At 37.6% G+C, this 20,989-nt stretch overlaps 1 protein-coding gene across 1 annotated transcript in view; it reads right to left on the reverse strand.

The window, feature by feature from the left end:
* The window catches only part of LOC120313633 (protein eyes shut homolog), a gene marked incomplete at its 3' end in the record, with an annotated part of 125,776 nt that overhangs the window by 31,209 nt on the left and 73,578 nt on the right, over positions 1-20,989 (reverse strand). Inside the window, exon 6 of the mRNA XM_039355728.1 lies at positions 1,285-1,457. Coding sequence (XP_039211662.1) covers positions 1,285-1,457 — 173 coding nt within the window. The remainder of the gene's footprint in view (positions 1-1,284; positions 1,458-20,989) is intronic.

The raw sequence follows: 20,989 nt of genomic DNA on the forward strand, positions 1-20,989 counted from the left end.
GCACCCTCAGGTAATTCCTCAACTTATGACCAGGATTGGGACCAGAATTTTCACTGCTAAGCATGGCGGTTGTTGAGTCATGCCCAGTTTTATTATGCTATGGTTGTTAAGTGAATCTCTGCAGTAGTTAAGTAAAATATTCAACTATTAAGCAAAGCCATCTTTTCCTCACTGACTTTGTCAGAAGCTGGCTCGCAAATGGTGATTACATGACTCTGGGACATTGCAACTAACAGAAATACATGCTGGTTGCCAAGCGCCTGAATTCTGATCACATGACCATGTGGATGGTGTGACAATCTTAAGTGTGAGGACCAGTTTTAAGTCAGTTTTTTCAGTGCCATTATATCTTCAGATAGTTGATAAACAAATGGCTGAAAGTTGAGTACTATCTGTATTTCAAGATTTACACAGTCTAATGTTTGTTTGTGTGTAATACTAAACTAATTAACAGAAAACATGCATACACCCACTGACCTATATTTAAAAATGAAATATTCCAGAGAACTCTAGAATGTTGTATTTTTCTACTGGACCATGTGCAAATTCCTATGGATAATGCCATTCCATTGGCACTTTGGTTGCTTTCCAAAGTAAGTAATGCAAACTGGAAAGAAATTGAAGTGTCCCAGACACATTGTTTCAGAGGAAAGATTTAGATTACATCCAGTTCAGAGGCTTTACTTCAGAAATGGCCTACTCCTGTGATGGAGAACCTTTTAGAGACTGAGTGCCCAAACTGGAACCCAAAACCCACTTATGGATTGTCGAGTGCCGGGTGGATGTGGCCCATTGGGTGGGCATGGCCAATTGGGTGGGTGTGGCTGCAGTGGTAACGGCAGATTGGGTGGGACTAAAAAGTTCAATCAATCAATTCCAACTTTGCAAGATTTTTTTTTCCGCGAGAAGTTGAAATTGACTGATTGATTGAACCTTTTTTTTTTGTACACGGTGAAAAGGTTTTATAAAACCCAGCTGAAGGCCTAGGACTGGAGCGACAGCACGCGTGCCCACAGAGAGGGCTCTGAGTGCCACCTCTGGTACATGTGCCATAGGTTCGCCACCACTGGTCTACTCCCACCAGAGTGGCATGATACAGGGCAGAGGTGTTGGAACAATGTGGAACAGTAACAAAACATTTTAGAGCTTTGTACATCCCAATATTATGACTTTAATCTCAAATAGGAGCATAATAAGATGAATTCAGATCATATAGGTTTCATCTCACTTTCAGTTTCCTAAGAAAGGGGGGGGCTCTGGATTAGTACTCATAACTGCTCTTACCATCGTTACAAAGAATTCCAGTTCTTCCATACGGACAAAGGCATACCACGTCTTGGTTGGATTTAGGAAAACAAGTTGCTCCATTCCCACATGGATTTTGTTCACAGTTTGAAAACTGACATAATTTTCCAGAGTAGCTAGGAGGACATTCACAGAACCAGTTCTCTGTGTCACTGGAGAGAGAGAGAGAGAGAGAGAGAGAGAGAGAGAGAGAGGGAGAGAGAGGGAGAGAGAGGGAGGGAGGGAGGGAGGGAGGGAGGGAGGGAGAGAATGAACACACATACACACATATACAGTACACACACATGCATGTGCATAGAAAGGAACAACAGTCACCCTCTTCTCTCAAATCCACTAAAGCACAAAGTGATTTTCAATCAAGCAAATTCTTTGCATATGATTTGGAAGTCTTTTTAAGTTTGGGTGCTTTGCTCTAAGAATGTTGCTCCTTTATATTTTAGGACTATCATTTCAAAGCTGTTTCTTTGCCAGCTTCTCTTGCCATTTGCTACCCTGTGTGCAGAATATCTAGAGGTCCTCAGATTATTTGCAGTATTGCCTTAGTGCAGGGCCAAACATTACTATTCTGCTTTCAAGTTTTCAAAAGCACGAATAAAGCTAAAGGAATATTTCTACCTTAAAATAAAAAAGTTATTTGTGATTGTAAAAAAAATTTGATAAATGGATTACTTCTTACCCATCGCCTGCTTTCAGCAGTAGCTTGTGAATGGAGAGTTTAGGAGAAATAGTTTGTATGATTTTCTGTGCCATTTTGGCTGAAGGTAAGAAAAAGATGGCCTTACTATAAATGTTTGGTTCATGCACAGTTTTCATGCAGTAAGTGGAATATTGGAAACATTATTTTATTGTGATTAATTTGAATATTATTATTATTATTATAATAAGAATATCTGTCTTCCAAGCAAGAGGTTCCATAATCAATCATACTCTGATCTTGCTTTATGTGAACTATGAACAAATATTTAATGGTGCAAATTCCTTGAATCTTTGTTTTGAAAAAAGGAAGGGTGTAATGAGTTCTTTGCTTCAAACATCCATATGCCTAACTCCATTTCTAAACAACTAATTCCCATCAATTGTGCACTATGACAATAGTGATAATGAGCATAAAAAATAGAAAGTGGCAAATTAGCGATATGCTTTTCCTTAACTTTTCTTTAAATTGTTTCTCTTAATTTTTATTCTGACCATTTCTATTCCCAGGAAGGAGTGTCCATGCATTTCCTTTCCCCACTAGAAAAAAAACACAAATTATTTATTTAGGTATTTATTTAATACTAAAATGCAGAAGATACTGGGGAAACACAGGAAGGTATTGGGCTCCAATTTATGTCAATGACACTATCTGGATTGTAAAGATGCTTTCAGGCGAGGCATTTACTGCACTGTTTTTTTTCCTCAATATTTTGCCAAAGAAGGAAAGAGGAAGGCAGAGGGACTCAAAACAACATAGTCTTCAATTTCTGAGTTTTCTTCCTGCTCATCTCTTTCATTAAAAATAAAAAAGAGGCCAATTGACACAGTGAACTTTTCTTGGTAGCTCTGGGACCAGAAGCCTCTGGACTGAAGATGGCAGTTTCAGAGAAAAAAACAAAAATGAAAGCAACCATTACTTTTTGGAAAGATTAAAACTTAGTAATCTTTACAACAACTCTGAAAAACAGACTAATAGAATTGTCTGCTTTTGACAAAAAGGACAGAAAACTGAGTGGCTGGGATGACACCTCCCTCTTATGATACTAGATGAGGTGTCTATACCACAACGCTCTCCTTATTAATCAATTAAACAATCTTCATAGCTGACTTTAATATTATGGTACAACAAAATAAAAAAAAACATTAAAAACATGTAAATAGTAGAAATCAATCAATCAATCAATGGAATAGCTTGCCTCCTGGAGTTGTGGGTGCTCCATCCCTGGATGTTTTCAAGAAAAAATTGGACAACTGTTTGTCAGGAATGGTATAAAGTCTCGAACCTGGGCTCCTTGCACTTTAGGCAGCTGTGTTAACCTCTAGGCCACAGGCTCTTTCTCACTTTGTCAGTTGTGGATGGCTCTAGATTGAGCAGATACAGGCAAAAGATTTCTTTCTCCCATATTTGGGCCGACAGGATGCATCAAAAAAACACTCAAAGTAATTCTCCTCCCCTGTCTCTTCCCTCCCTGACACAGCTGACAAAGTGAGAAAGAGCCTGTGGCTTAGAGGTTAACACAGCTGCCTAAAGTGCAAGCAGCCCAGGTTCGAATCTCAGAAGGATATGTTTGGCTGATGAGAGCTAATTAGCTCAAAATAGCTATTCCATTCTCCCTTAATTCTTTGTTAGCAATCCAAATTTTTTTAAAAATATAAATGATGTCCCAGTTGCGACTGCTGCCTGTGGATGGCTCTAGATTGAGCTGATACAGGCAAAAGATTTCTTTCTCCCATATTTGGGCTGACAGGGTGCATCAAAAAACACTCAAGGTAATTCTCCTCCCCTGTCTCTTCCTCTGACACAGCTAACAAAGTGAGAAAGGGCCTGTGGCCTAGAGGTTAACACAGCAGGCCAGGTATGTTTGGCTGATGAGAGCTAATTAGCTTGAAATAGTTATTCCATTCTCCCTTAATTCTTTGTTAGCAATCCAATATATATATATATATATATATATATATATATATATATATATATATATATATATATATGTAGGTCTTTGGTTTTTCGGGTTTTCTCCCGCGTAAAATTGGAAGTGTCTTGGCGACGTTTCGACGAAGTCCCATTCGTCATCTTCAGGCTGGTGTTTTCAGCTTTGTGACCCAATCTTTTCCTTGATGCTATTTTTTTTCCTCTGGTGAGTAAAGTTCTCCATCATCCACACTTTCTAGTCAACCTCAACCATCACACTGTTACTTGATCCTTCTGCAAATCAGAAGGATCAAGTAATCAGTGTGATGGTTGAGGTTGACTAGAAAGTGTGGGTGATGGAGAACTTTACTCACCAGAGGAAAAAAAATAGCATCAAGGAAAAGATTGGGTCACAAAGCTGAAAACACCAGCCTGAAGATGACGAATGGGACTTCGTCGAAACGTCGCCAAGACACTTCCAATTTTACGCGGGAGAAAACCTGAACAACCAAAGACCTACATACAAATACCCGCGAAAACCTCAGAAAACATATATATGTATATGTATGTGTATATATATATATATATATATATATATATATATATATATATATAAACATATATATGTATATATATATATATGTATATATGTATGTATATGTATGTATAGGTATGTATATGTAGGTCTTTGGTTATTCGGGTTTTCTCCTGCGTCAAATTGGAAGTGTCTTGGCGACGCTTCAGGCTGATGTTTTCGGCTTCGTGCTTCTAGGAGCAATGTGTGATCATAGCTGTTCCTTCCTTTTAACTGCCAGTGGGGGTATGAACTGATTGGATGAGAGCTTGGCTGTGTTCTGATTGGATGGAGGTGTGTTCTGATTGGTGAGGAGCTTGGCTGTGCTCTGATTGGATGGGGGGTTGGTTGTGCTCTGATTGGATGGGGGGGTTTGGCTGTGCTCTGATTGGTTGGGGGAGTGTTCTGTTTGGGTGGGGGCTTTGTTGTGCTCAGGTTAGTCTGAGTTGCACGGAGAGTGAGATGGTGAGCTGCATTGCTATTGTTTGGCTTCATGTTCGTGGTCGTGCCTCATCTTCATGGTGGGTGTAAGTTTGCTTCATGTATGGATTGGAGGCATTTAAAGTGGCTAATGATGCAGCTGTGGTCTGGCTTCTGGTTTGTGGTCATGCCTCATCATCGGTGTGGGTTTGGGTTTGCTTTTTGCGTGGACGAGTGATGGTGACATCCTGTGTGGCTTTTGTGAGGGTGGGTCTGGTGTCATTCTTCGTGTTAGGGACTCATTTGTCAATAAGGGCGGGTTTCCAAATGGCTGGTAGGCAAGAGGTATCATCTCATTTGTTCATGCTGTGTGGGCGTTTTTCTATCTCGATGGCTTCTCTGATTATTCTGTTATTAAAGTGTTCAGTTTTGGCGATAGTTTTGGTCTTTTTAAAGTCAATTTCATGTCCTGTGATTTTAAGGTGTTGGACCAGGGAAGAAGTTGGTTCCTCTTTTTTGACTGAGTTCTTATGTTCTTCAATGTGTGCACTTATTCTTCTGTTGATTTGTCCGATGTATGTGGTGGGACAAGCGGTGCATGGGATTTCGTATACTCCTTGATTTTCTAACTCAATTTTGTCTTTGGAGTTTCTTAGGATGGTGGATATTTTTCTGTTTGTGCAGAATGCTGTCTTAATGTTGTGTTTGTGGAGGATCTTGCTGATTCTGTCTGTGGTGCCTTTTATGTAAGGGAGGAGGGCTTTGCCATTTTCTTGTTCTCTATCTTGGATTTTAGTGGGGGTTTCTTTTTGGATTAGTTTGGTAATCTTATTTCTTTGGAATCCATTGGATGTAAGTACATTAGTGAGAGTGTGTAGTTCGGTTTTTAGGTGTTGTTCATCAGCTAAGCGTTTTGTTCTAGAGATGAGTGTCTTGGCTACGGAGTTGATCCGTGCTGGGTAGTGGTGTGAGAAAGCATGCAGATAGTGGTTTGTGTGTGTTTTCTTCTAGTAGCTGGTGTGTCCTAGGGAGCCATTGGATTTCTTGTAAACTAAGACATCCAGGAAGGGAAGCTTCTGTTTCCATGGTGAACTGTATTTTGGGGTGTAGGCTGTTGAGGTGTATGAGGAAGTTGTCCAGGTTTTCTTTCCCATGTGGCCAGATTATGAAGGTGTCGTCTACGTATCTGAGCCAGAGTTTGGGTTTGTGTTCAGATTTTTCTAGAGCTTGGGTTTCAAAGTGTTCCATATAGAGGTTTGCAATGACAGGTGAGAGGGGTGATCCCTTGGGTGCTCCTTCTATTTGTTTGTATTTTTGTCCATTATAGATGAAGTATGTGTTGGATAGGCAGTGATTGGTCAGATCTAGGATGTGTTTGGGGGGGTTATATTTGTTTTGGATAGCTGTCAAGGCTTCTTTGATTGGCACTTGGGTGAAGAGGTATATGACATCGAAGCTCACAAGTAGTCGCTGGGCTGTAAGTTTTGTTTCTTTATAATCTCTAAGAAATGGAATGAGTTTTTTACATGTGAGGTGATGGATTCTGCATAGGGCTGTAGTTGTTTGGCGAGAAATTTGGCTAGGTTTTGTAGAGGTGAGCCTATGGAGCTGACTATGGGTTTAAGTGGGGTTCCTTCTTTGTGTATCTTGGGGAGACCATGGAGCTTAGGGCATCATTTTTGGATCTTCAAAGTTCTCCATCATTTGTGCATAAATTTGTGAAATATCCTCCTCTGTAGTAGTTAGTTGGTTTGTAGAGTAATCATTTAAAGTCTCAATTTGGAATTTTGGGTCCAAAATGTTTCTAAAATTCAATTGATCAGTGAATTCCTCCATCTCAAATTGGGTAAACTGTTGCATATAAGTTTGTCCTTGACCTGTAGATTGGTCTTTTAGAGTTTGAAGCCCAGCTTGTGGTTCTACAAGATAATCTTTAGTTTTTCTCCATGACTTCATTTCCTCTTTCATTTCCAATATTTTTTCCAATATCAGCTCATAATCCAGTCCAGAATTCAATTGATCAGTAAATTCTTCCTCCATCTCAGATTCTGTACACTGTTGTATATAGGTTTCTTTTTGGCTTATAGATTGATCTTTTAGAGTTTGAGGTTGAGATTCTACAAAATAATTTTTAGTTTTTCTCTATAGCTTCATCTCCTCTGACATTTCCAGTATTTTTTCCAATATCAGCTCATAGTCAAGCTGTGGGTAAAGATCTGCTATTTCCATTGTAAAAGAGTCTTTTAATCTTTTTGTGGAAACTATATTTATTCCACCTCCACCATTTTTAAATCACAAACATAATCCACAGCTATTTCCAAGCCTTTATCTTTCCTTCTTATTAATTTCTGAAGGTCAAAGCAGTTGCAATAAATATTTTCACCACAAGATGTCCTCAATAGGCTATAAAATTTTCCCCTTTACAAGTTAAAAGCCTTAATCTCATTAAAGATGACAAAGAAAGAGACAGAAAAATGCCAATATCTTCAGTATTGTAAGTAAAATAATGCTCTATATTACAAGTTTTTACAGGGACATCCTATTTTTTAAGATTCCAGAATATAATGGAATACAAGGAGGAGGATCTTGCTGACCAGATGATAGAACCACTGGCTGGTGCATTGGAAGTTGGAAAGCAGGAAATGGAAGGAGAAATAGATCAAATATTTAGAGTTAACTTAAGCTACGCAAGAAGAAACAAAGTCCCCAGAGAGATCCATGTCAGATTTGTCAAAAGATCAAAGAGATGAAATATTGAGAAGAGTGAGAGATGATCCATGGCAATATAAGGGAAAATAAATTGTGGCGCTGAAGCAGATACCCAGGAGGATAAGGGACTCACGAAGAGAATATCATTTTTTGATGAAAAAACTAATTAAGAAAGGATCAACCTTTAGATAACTGATGCCGGAAGGGATACTAATCAATTGGGATACAAAAAGATACAGATTGGATTCTATCTTCAAAGCAAGGGAATTTTATGACAGATATAGAACTTTTCTCGAAGAAGGAACCAGAAGGGAAATTTAGAAGGGGAAGAGACAACATTAGAAGGAGAGGCCAAACAAAAAGAAGTGCAAGAAACAGAAAGTATAAATCAAGAAGAAAGGGCTAAAGGGAAAGAACAGAGACAAACTGGAACTGGAAGAATAAACACTAAATATAATTGAAGAGGATGGAAAAGGACAATGGGATACTCTCAATAAATATAAACAGATTAAATTCCCCCATAAAGAGGAAAAAACTGTTTACACAATTATCAAAATTAAAAATGGATATAGTTTTCTTAGAAACACATATTAAAAGACAATATTATAAATCTCTGGAGTGCCCGAAAATTGGGAAACTTCATTAGCACAACAAAAGAAAAGAGGAATAGCTCTATATATCAAAGAAACAATGAATCCTAAACAAATCTACTCCGATGAAGAAGGAAGAATACTAATGGTAGAAATAACAATGCATCAAAAACAGACATTGATGGTAGCAATTTACACATCGAATAATAATCAAAAAGAATTCTACCAAAGATTACACAAGAAAATACTGGAAATGGAGTACCAAAATATTTGTTTAGTAGGAGATTTTAACACAATTGTAGATGGAAAGTTAGATTACAGGAGTGGTAAAGTAGGAAAAAAAGGAAGGAATATTTTGCCTAAGGCTTTTTTTCAGAATGGCAGAAGAAATTTGTATATAGGATATATGGAGAGAAATAAATCCTAAGAAATCCCAATATACATTTTATTCAAACAGCCACAAATCATGGTCCAGAATTGACATGATATGGTTATCCCCTGAATTAAGAAGGGATATACAAGAAATTGAGATAGAAACTAACATATGGGCAATCCGATAAAGATGACTTGAAGAGGAACAAAGAAAAAAGCAAGATGGACTTTAAACCAATTCTTACTGAAAGAGAAAGAATTTATAGAAAAAGCCATAAAGGAAATTGAATTTTTCTACATCACTCCAAAATGTTTGGGATATAGCAAAAGCATATTTTAGTGGAGTAGTCCATAACTAATATGGCGAAAAAGATGAAAGACAAAAAACAACAACAAACTAACTCAAAGAAGAACTTACAAAATTAGAATTAGAACTACAAAGAGATCCACAAAAGAAAACTCTTAAAAAACAAATGGAGATAATAAAACATAAATTAAATCTAATAGAAGCTGAAGAAATGGCTCAACAAATCAAAAGAGCAAAATATTTTTTTTAAAAATACCAATAAGCCGGGGAGATGGTTGGCTTATAAACTGAAAAGAGAAAGAGAGAAGAAATTGATAAACAAACTACAAGTGTGAGAGGCGATCTACAATGTCAAAACGATGTAATAAAAAAATAATTAAAGAATTTTATAATACAGAAGAAATTCCTCAGGAAAATATAAGCAATACTTAGAAAATGCTAAGTTACCAAAAATCTCAGAGAACTTCAGAAATATGCTAAATGGGAAAATAACAGTGATGGAGTTGACAGAAGCTATAAAAAGACAAAAAAAAAGATAAGACAGCAGGCCCAGATGGACTACCAGCAGAATTTTACAAATGTTTACAAGATACATTAATTTTACCAATGCAAGAAGTGTATAATGAGGTATTACTAAAAGTCAAGTTACTAAATACATGGATAGATGCCAATATTATGCTAATACCCAAAGAAGACACAGACTTGACCCTGATAAAGAACTACAGACCCTTATCTCTACTAAATGTGGACTATAAAATCTTTGCTTCAATAATAGCAGAAAGACTAAAGAGATTCTTGACTGAATTTATACTTTCAGACCAAAATGGATTTTTACCAAAAAGACAAATAAAGAACAATTTAAGAATAATTTTAGACACACAGGAATATTACGAAATGCACCCAGGTTTTGATTATTTTAGATGTACAGAAAGCTTTTGACAACATCAATTAGCAATTTATGGTTCAATAACTAAACCATATGGATTTTGGAGAAAATTTTCATGAATATAATCCAAACAATTTATCATAGAAAAATGGCTAAAATAATTGTGAATGGAGATTTCATGGAGAGCTTCAATATTAAAAAAAGGCACAAGACAAGGATGTACATTATCCCGACTATTATTTATCTTAACTTTGGAAGTGTTGAACAGGAATGTTAGACAAGATCCAGAAATCAAAGGAATGGAGATAAAAGATGAAAAGTACAAACTACAAGCATTTGCAGATGACCTGGTATTTATATTGGACGATCCGTTAGAGACAAGTCCTAAATTATTAGCAAAGATTAAGATTTTGGAGAAGTAGCAGGACTGAAAATCAATAGAGAAAAGACTAAAGTTATAGTTAAAAATCTCATTGATAAACAAAAAAACCAACTATTAGGTAAAAACAGACCCACAAGTAATTAAGAAAGTTAAACACTTGGGGATATATCTAACAGCAAGAAGTGCAACAATAAAAAAAGTCAATTATGCAAAATTATTAAAACAAATAAAACTAGATTTGGAAAAATGGAAAAATCTACAACTATCAATCCTGGGAAGAATAGTGACAGTGAAAATGAATATTTTACCAAAACTATTCTTATTATTTCAAACATACCAATAAAAATTGGCAATTTTTTTTGATAAATTAAATATATTGATATTGAAATTTATCTGGCAAGGGGAAAAAAGCTAGAATTAGACTGAAAATGTTACATGAAGCAAAAGAAAATGGAGACTTTGGCCTACCTGACTGGGTCTTGTACTATCAAGCAGCTGCACCATGGTTAAAAGAATGGATAACTCTTAGAAATAAAAGACTATTATATCTAGAAGGGCATGACCTACAACTTGGATGGCATGCTTTCCTATGGTATGGGGAGAACAAAATTCACAAATACTTTCAAAACCACTATGTAAGAAATGCATTGCTTTTGACATGGGAAAAGGTAAAATCAAGAACTTACATGAAAATACCAGGATGGATCTTGACAATGGAACTTAATCAATTATGAGAAACTTATAAAGATATTTTGAATACTGATGGGAAACTACAAACTAAAGAATTGGAAGAACAGGGCATTGAGCTATCATGGTGGCCACACCTGCAAATGCAAATGAGATATGAGAAAGATGCAAAAATATATGGTTTTTACAAAGACCACACAACGTTAGACCAGATACTATTGTCATCAGATGACAAACTGATTAAGAAACTGTACAGCTTTCTGTTAAATTTAAAGATGGAAGATGAACATGTTAAAGAAACAATAATAACGTGGGCAAAAAAACTTTGGGCACAAGGTAGAGTTAGAAAAATGGCAAACCTATGGGAAAGAAATTACAAAATAATGAGGGCAGCTACTTACAATGAAAATTTATTAAAAAAATGTTCTATAGATGGCACTTACCACCTGCAAGATTAGCAAAAATGTTTAAAAATGTGTCTAGCAATTGTTGGAAATGCAGACAAAATCCAGGCACATATTATCATCTTTAGTGGACATGCCCTAAAGCAAAGAACTATTGGTCAAAAATACATAGAAAAGATGATAGGAACACATGTAGACTATAAACCGGAATTATTTCTTTTAGGCATAATATCAGAAAATTATGATAAGAAATGTGTACACTTAATACTACATATTTTAACAGCAGCAAGAATTATATTTGCTCAATATTGGAAAAAATGAAGAAATACCATCTGAAGAAGACATAATTAAGAAAATTTTGGACTGTGCAGAAATGGATAGGCTCACATTGAAAATGAAAGGAAAGCAAGACTCAGAATACTTTCAAACATGGGAAAATTTTTACAAATGGTTAGAAAAATGGAATAAAGGGTAGGAATGGAAATTGTATTACTATTAATGTTAAACACATAAACCCAGACTTGTTGCTTATTAAATACTAAGATTGTTACTGTACAAAATTAATAAAATATACATTTAAAAAAGCATCACATTGTCCTAGAACCATGGTGGCGAACCTATGGCACACATACCACAGGTGGCACACAGAGTCCTCTCTGTAGGCACCCGCACCATTGCCCCAGTCCTAGGCCTTCAGCTGGGTTTTATAAAACCTTTTTGCTTTAGGCCTCCACTGTCGCATGCAAAAAAAAAAAAGGTTCAATCAATCAAGCAATTTCAAGTTTTTGCGGGGAAAAAAAAGATCTCACAAAGTTGGAATTGATTGATTGAACTTTTTAGTCCCACCCAGTCTTCCATTACCACTGCAGCCACGCCCACCCCAAGGGGCCATGCCCACCCAAGGGGCCACGCCCATCTGGCACCCTATGATACATAAGTGGGTTTTGGGTTGCAGTTTGGGCACTCAATCTCTAAAAGGTTCGCCATCACTGTCCTAGAAATTCCCCATTATGTTTCCCTGGTTAAAGACATGTTTGTATAACCTGGGAAGGTTACTGGACAGTATATATTTCGGCTTGTGGACATTTTCTACATTGTTTATAAATGCATTAGGCAGAATTTCTAGGGAAGGAGCTGTATTTGTTTGCTAAATGTCTAAGGAAATGTTAGGGAAAAATTGTTTATCAGATTTTATTAATTTGATTGCCTTCCTACCATAGCAGCTGACAATGTGCTCTGATAGCTTTTTTGTAAGCAGAAACAATTAATATCCTGCATTACATCCTGAACAGATGCTTGCAGCTTTATCATTGCAGATGTTAAGTAGTTTTTCAGTTTCACAATTTATCCCTTCAGCTTTTATTGGCAACTCTTCAAAGAAGCTACTGTCGGCATAAAAACAAGCCTACATCTTTGAAAAGGAGTAAGAACATGGTATTAAAGTGCCTAAAATACAGGGAGCAATAAATTGATCTTAGCTTTGTACAAGTAATAGACATGATTTACAGTTAAGACAGTGATGAAAAATGTAACTTTGGCACTAGATCTCACATTTATGAATTTCACAGGTCTGTACAGCAAAGTAAGAACATAAGCACAGTCGTGGTTTCACTTTATTTAATGTCTAATCCCAATTGTAGTTGCTAAATGAGGTCCATCTGTAGTTTTGAAGTAGGTAAGGAACAGGGCAAGTTGAGTAGTGGTAAGACAACATGCTCAGAGATATTGTCCTGAAATGGAGGAGTGTGTGTCTTTCAAGTGGTAGGCATAGTGCCACATCTCAAAATTCCTGGTGGGTATCTTTGGAGAGTTTGTGCTGCTGCCTCTTTTTCCATGGTGGTACAATGGTTAGAATGCAGTATTGCAGGCTAACTCTGCCGACTGCCAGCAGTTTGATCCTGACTGACTCAAGGTTGATTCAGACTTCCATCCTTACGAGGCCAATAAAAGGAGGACACAAATGCTGACTCTGTAAACTGCTTAGAGATGGCTGTAAAGCACCGTGAAGTGGTGCATAAATCTAAGTGTTCTTACTCTTGCTTGTAAGCATGGTATCTGAAGGCAAAGTAGAGAGCTACCCTGCCTTTTGCAGGGACTCTGACTAGGTGGTCCTGTTCCTGTCTGCAGATTGTGAATGACATTAGAGTGCTCCACTTAGCATTTTTAAAAAAGCTAATCAATTTGCAAGAGTCAGATTGAAATGGGTAGGTAAAACTCTTATCTTTGCTGAAATTGATTCCAAATCAGTTTAAACCGAAACAAATTATATTACTGAATAGCTAAATGTCAGTGTTTCCCTTACTGTACTCTACACTATATACTTTACTTGTGTATTTTGTTTTTAAAAAATCATCCTACCTCAGTGATGGCGAACCTTTTAGAGACTGAGTGCCCAAAAACTGGCCCTGTTCCCGCTCCACCCCCTGCCCTGCCCCCACTCCACTCCCCATTCCCTGCCCTGCCTGCCCGCAGGGTCACTCACCATCACCAGGGCCTGCCGCAGATCGCCCAGGCAGCCCAGCAGCACTATGGAGTCACGCCCTCTACCCGTGCCCTGCAGAATCAACTGTGCACGATGGGGTGTGAGGACAGAGTCTTGTCTATGCTGCCATGTCCTTGGCTGTGCTGCTCCGTGTGGGCCACGCTGAGGGGTGACTCTCCTTCAGGGGGGCTGCTGGAGAGGAGGGGGTCATGGGGGGAGGTGAGGCTGGGGCAACGACACGTGTGCCCAAAGAGAGGGCTCCAAGTGCCACCTCTGAAACCCGTGCCATAGGTTCTCCACCATTGTCCTATCTTCTTCCCTACTTACATTGTTCTGGTTCACCTTTATTGAAACAATACCCAAGGTCCTCAGATTGTGTACCAGAAAAATCCTTTGCCTATTGGCAACATCCTTTGTGGTACAATGGCTAGCTAAAGAGTCTTTCATGTTCTCTGAACTTGGTTGTTTTGTTGCAGACATTTCATTATCCAAACTAGGTAACATCACCAGTGCACTGATAATGTTAAACAGTTAATGAAACATCTGCAGAAAACAATCAAGCTCAGAGAATACCAAAGAGCCCTTATTTCAACTCTGAGCTAAAAATATTCTCCTCTACTGGTTGAGCTTTAAGACTAAGATTGATGAAATATCCAGATGCTAATCTTTACTCAACTTTGAAACACCCTGGGCAGTTTTGTCCAGCTCTGATCTTTTGTTCAGATTTATTATACAGCATTGTTATTGTAAGGATAAAGTGGGGAAGAACTTTATAAGGTGACATGACCTTCTCAAATAAAATTGGGATATAAATCTAGCAAAAAATAATAGAATACCAAATGCCTGCTGCGGGGTGCCAATACATGGAAATTGTATGGCCTTCATACCACTTGTGGATTTAAGGGACATTAAGTTATGCAACTTACAGGCAAGGATCAACAATATTTGAAATGACAGCTGTTAGAATAAAGGAATCAGAAATTCTCTATCTTTCCCCTTAACATATTTTTATCTTTTGTACGCTTGTGTTTATCAGATAGAAAGCTCAAATGCTTCCTTATTTCTGCTTTGGGCAGAAAGAAAAGTGGTGATTATTAACAATGAAAATATCATTATCTTTTTAGGGGAGTCTATAACTCATTAAGCCTCTATATATTTTCACTATAGTGCAAGCAGTGAGGGAAGGGAGTTCAGAGTGATATTTATTCAGTGCCTTGTTATACACAGTATTAGAAACTGAGGTCATCTCCGTTATAAAAATGAAAGATGAAAAAATAGAATATGCTCCTAATGATTGTCATTCTCATTAACTTTAGATTGTTGATTCTTATTAGATTATTTCTTAATAAGGGGTTTGGCATCATAGGCCTACTGTGGATGGGCATTAATTGCATGGGAAAGAACATGGTTTATAAAATGCAGAATCAACATCTGAAATCAGGGAAAGAGGATGTGAAGGATGACATTGTTTAAATGGCACAGAAAGGACATTTTTCATGATGCTTATATTGATCAATACCTGGACCTTTCAATCTGATTTGGCAGATATCTCTTTATAGTGCCATGTTTAATTGTCCTTTACTTTTCTATACATTAATTTTTGGATGGTAAGTAACATTTCTTTCACTATCATTTTTTTTAAAAAATAACTACTTCTGCCTGGGTTTATTTGTAGATAACACTGCTGTAGATGTTCTCCCCAGGAATCAACTTATTCATAGCCATTAGCACAGGGGTGTCAAACTCAATTTCATTGAGGGCTGCATCAGCATTGCAGTTGCCCTCTGGGGGCCGGGTGGGTGTAGCCAGGGTGGGTGTGGCCTACCGGGTGGATGTGGATGGACTGGGTGTGGCCAGCTCTACATCATTTGCGTTAAGGTTGCCTGTGGGGGCCTTGGTAGGAGTGGGACAGATCTGAGGGTCTCTGGCAGAAGGGGGTGGGACCAGGGCAAGTGCCAAGGCATGGTCCACTGGAGGAGCCTCACTATTCCTCTCAGGCCATGTGGGGGGGCTGGATGGTGGTGTGGGCTGCCCGGAGCCCTGGGCAGCAGAGATCAAATGCCCAGCCTGGCCCTTGAGCACTCACGGCACCAAACCCAGCCCCACTTCCTCAAGGCTGCTGCTCAAGATTCTCCTGGTTCCTCGCTGTTTCCAGACAGCCTTGTGGAGCTAAGACTGAATGCGTTTCAGCATAGATGGCCACCACAAAATTGTACATTGGCTCCTGCCTGGCCTGGGCCAGGGCTAAGGCAGAGGGGGCCATTCCCTCACTGTTTCCAGGATGGCTTCGCGGGCCACATGAAACCACTTCGTGGGCCGCATCCGGCCCCCGGGCCTTGTGTTTGACATGTCTGCATTAGCAGCTGATTAAGGTGATACACATCTAAGAGTCTTCCTGTTACCTTCTCTTTTAAGCATCAACAGCAAATCAGAGCTTCATATTCAGTGTGAGGAATGGAGGTGTAAATTGCTGCTGCTTTCAAGTCAATGAAGAATATTATTCTCTGAGATAAATATCTGCCATTACATTCCTAAATAGTAAAGTGAAAGATAAATAAGCCAGATACCAAAGACAGGAAAGCTTAGCACTGTGTGTTATCTTCATTTTGGTACAAATTATACTTGAATCATTTTAGTTAGCTAAAATTTATGATGAATATTATTTTGTTCTTCCTTCAATGAAAAGCAATATAATTTGGTGTGGATATGAAAACCACATTGTGTTCCAGCCTATATTTTTTTTCTTGTTGAATGAATACATTTTGTAGTTATATGAATCTATACATGATAGTTATATCCAAGCTTTGAAAAAGCAGGTAATTTTTTTCAGGCTTGTAAACTAGAATAGTGTTGAAATCCCATTTTTGGCCAAAGGATTATAAAACTGAACAATGTAACATATATCTTGAAAGATAGGCTTTATTTAAATCAAATTTTGAATTATTGGGAAGAAGGCTCAAATTTATTTTTTAAATTGTTTATTAATTCCTATAATAATTATTACTAATAAAAAAGCATTTTTGTTCTTTGATATTACCTGGATAACATTTTACAATACATAGAGAGAAAGGTATAGATTTCATTTAGCAGATTTTTTTGGTTTTGTGTGTGTGTGTGTGTGTGTGTGTCTTAAAGTTAGTGTTGACTGCTAACATTTGTGTAAGCTCCAGTAGAAACATAAACACCTACTACCCTATTCCTTTTTAGCCAGAGTAAACCATAACATATAGAACACAGAAAAGGAATAAGAAATAGTAAGTCAAAAGAATTAAAACACGAGATAATAAAGAGAAATAAACTAACTCAGTTTTCCATATGACATTGTTCATTAGCAGACAAGACCAAAAATATCGCTTTGATCAATCATGGATTTCATATAATGTTTTTAGTAAGATAGAGGTGGTAGAGGCTAGCCTATTGATTAATAAATGTGCTGTAGACTAGGTTAATTCTGGCCCAATATACCACAAAAGTAACCAACCAGGTTTATTCCAAGTATATTCACATTATTCTACACAAATTGGGAATGATAATTTACAGGCTACCTTGTGAGTTAATTTTGAACTAACAATAATAAAATAATAACAATTTTTAAGAAAGACAATTTTAGACAAGTCAACACAAGAAACTTAAAATAACAGATGAATAAAAAGTAGAATCATCATCTCTATCTTCTTTTACGTTCAGAATCTGGGAAATAAAAGGCTAACTCCAACATGTCTTCTGTATTCTTTTTATGAACATTAAAAATGACATTGGTGGAGTGCAGACCATTATACCATTCTTTTTTTGGAACCATCTTTATTACAAATTGGCTTGGCCAAAAGTAGGCAATTATTTTTAATGTTTCAAAAATCAGTATACATAGCCAGAGCATTTCTAATAGCATATGATGAAGTTCATGTTTTTCATATCTGAAAAGGATTGCTAGTTGCTCTTCTCCCATAATGAAGCACAGATAATGCAGTGCACCTCAATATACACATAAGTTGCATGTCCTTTTAGACTCCACCATCATCTTCTGCAATTTCAAAAGCATGGTTTATTTTATAATGTTAGCTAGTTTATAAGAAGGTATGCTAAATCATGTAGGAGATGGAGTGACAGAACTTGGGGGTGGAGATAAAAGAGGGATCAGCCTAGAATCCCTACATCAGTGGTGGTGAACCTATGGCAAGCGTGTCAGAGGCAGCACTCAGAGCCCTCTCTGTGGGCACACGCACCATCACCCCAGCCCCACCACTGCCCATGGCCCCCTCCTCACCAGCAGCCACCCGGAGGAGAGTTGCCCTGGCCGCAGCCTGCGCAGAGCAGCGCAGCCAAGGACATGGCAGCCGGGCAGCAAGGACAAGACTCCGCCCTCGCACCCCATTGTGTGCAGATTATGCTGTGGGGTATGGACAGAGGGTGTGGCCACCATGATGCTTCTGGGCTGCAGGGGTGATCTGCTGTAGCAGGCCATGGAGGTGGTGGGTGGCCCTGTGGGTAGGAGGGTTTTGGGCACTCGGTCTTTAAAAGGTTCGCCATCACTGCCCTACATAGTCATAAGTGGACTAAGTCCAACCCCCTTACATTCTATTGACCCTTATGTAACCCTTATGGTGCTAAACATTAATTGAGAAGAGTCCTGTGCATAGGCTTTTTAGTAATAAATCCGTTTAATTGACCATCACTACATGGACCTGACCCTTTTTCTCCTTTGAACACTCCCCTTAAACTTATGAATGTGAATGGGAAAAAATGGCACAGCAGGCCTAAAGAAAGAAGATGGGAAAGGCGAGGAGTAATGCAAGAAAATAAATTCATGAGAAACAATGGAGAGTGAGAATAATAAAAGAATAAGAATAGTTAAATAACAAAAGAGGCTTTTATTGTTTTAAAGGTTTTTCTCCTGCAAAAAGAAAAGGCGGCTGTTACGTATAAGCTGGGTTGACAAGATCAGAAATGAGGAGGTAATAAGCCGCCTGGGAAAGCCAAGGGAAATCATCAAAATAATTAAAAAACAAAAATTAGAATATTTTGGACATGTGATGCGACACCCAGAAAAATATGGCATACTCCATTTAATCCTCCAAAGAAAGATTGAAGGCAAACGAAGTCCAGGCAGAAGAAAAACATCATGGCTTCAAAATCTAAGGGACTAGTTTGGACAAAACTCAGCAGCACTTTTTCGTGCGGCTGCTGATAAAAACAGAATCACCAACATGATCGCCAATGTCTGATAATGGATATGGCACAAGAAGAAGAAGAAAAAAGAAAAGGAAGTGTAAAGAAAATTTGGTTTTAATTAATGAAAGATAAAATTGAGGCAAGAAGACCAACCTAGATAAATTAATTATGAAACTAGGAAAAACAGTAGCCATCTTATTAATTCAAGAAATTCCTTGTTTCCTCAGCATATCAGTTCCATTCTGTACATTGAAAGTAAGAATGTCCTTAACTCCTTCATGGTTTGAGCCATACAAGATAAGCATACCACAAAGACAATATACTTTTGCCTGAACCTCAAAAATGTGATCCAAGAGGCATCACTGATAAAACTTTTCTTTGAAACAACAAATACTCTTCTATCCCAGATTAAAATGATACAAATAAAGACCTACATCCCACGAAAACTGTTCATGGGTGGAGGGGCTTAATCACGAAAGAAATTAAACAAGGGTGGATTACCTTTTGTGATAAAAAAACACATTTAATTTTTCGGGGGAAACTGCATTATTATGCAGAGTAGAGCTGCAGTGGATGCAAAATTGTCATTCTGCTTTGTTTCCTATGTTTTCTTTTCAAAATACATGTAAGTAGTTTTTACCTCCAGTGGTAAGAAATAGTCTTTCAACAACTATTTCACTAAAATGTGGTGGCTGATCATAGGCAGCAAAGGGCTGGTAGATCACAAAGGGATCTGGAAATCCAATTCATCTCCTACTTTCCTGACATTTATAAGATGTTTACGTGAAGCTGGAAAAAAATCTTCAAATATCCTTTGTGCCATAAACATTTTGTGTATTTTTTAAACAAATTGCTGCTTTTTACATTCGGGAACCAATTTTATTATAATTAGGAGGAATCCATGTAATTGATCCATACATTACCCTGTAGTTGGTCCACTTTAAGTATTTCCACACCTAGGAGGTGTTTACAGAAGAGTTTCCCATAAAGTAAGAAAGATCCTGGAGAGTTCCTTTTTCATGCAGGTAATAGGTATTTATTTGAGGCTTCACAGAATGCCAACATATTAAATAGTTGCTAGGCTATGGACTAAAACCTGCAAACTGCTTCTTAAAATGTATTCATAGATCATAGCAGGAAGTTTAAACCTGCAGGTTGTATATTCTAAAGATCTAATGGCTGCTGTCTATTATAGGAATGCAAGAGCTACTTCAAAGTTTGCTATCACTAGATAAAACAAATATAAAAGTTCTAGTAGCCCAGATAAGTGGGTTCATCCATCAGGTTTCAGAATTGCTTTATGAGAATCTGTAAGGTTTATGATTCTGGCAAGTATCTCTAATGTAAATGCTGGAGCCATAAGGATAAAATAAAGCTTTCCTACTAATACAGTAAATCAAAACTGTACTCAGAATTTAGCACTTGCATTTCAGCTCCTTTTATTTAAAGAAATCTCAATGGGCTCTAGTGCAATAAGCCACTGCACATTTATAGTAATGTTCTTTCTTTCTTTCTTTCTTTCTTTCTTTCTTTCTTTCTTTCTTTCTTTCTTTCTTTCTTTCTTTCTTTCCTATTTAAATGAAAGTTCAGTGGCTTTATGGAAATTATTTTAGACAATATGTGCTTTGAAATAATGGAGTAACGTAACTTAGAAATTATATACTGAGCTATAAGACCTTAACATTATAAAACTAATGTATGATAAACTCCCTGATTTTTTTTTAATTGTATTATCCCAACAATTCTCCATTAAGGCAATATATTACTATTACTACATGCTTATTCAATATCCAAGTAAAGCTTTGCAGTACATACAAAAGGATCAAGGGAAGGCAGGACAAGAAGCAATGGTTGGAAACTAACCAAGGAGAGAACCAGCCTAGAACTAAGGAGAAGTTTCCTGACAGTGAGAACAATAAACCAGTGGAATGGCTTGCCTTCAGACATTGTGGGTGCTCCATCACTGGAGATTTTTAAGAAGAGATTCGACAACCATTTATCCAAAATGGTATAGAGTCTCCTGCTTGAGCAGGGTTGGACTAGAAGACCTCTGACATCCCTTCCAACTCTATTATTCTATTATTCTGTATAAGCGTT

Source organism: Crotalus tigris, unplaced genomic scaffold (genome assembly GCF_016545835.1).
Source record: "Crotalus tigris isolate CLP2741 ecotype Arizona unplaced genomic scaffold, ASM1654583v1 scf7180000018750.1061991, whole genome shotgun sequence".
Lineage (NCBI taxonomy): Eukaryota > Metazoa > Chordata > Lepidosauria > Squamata > Viperidae > Crotalus > Crotalus tigris.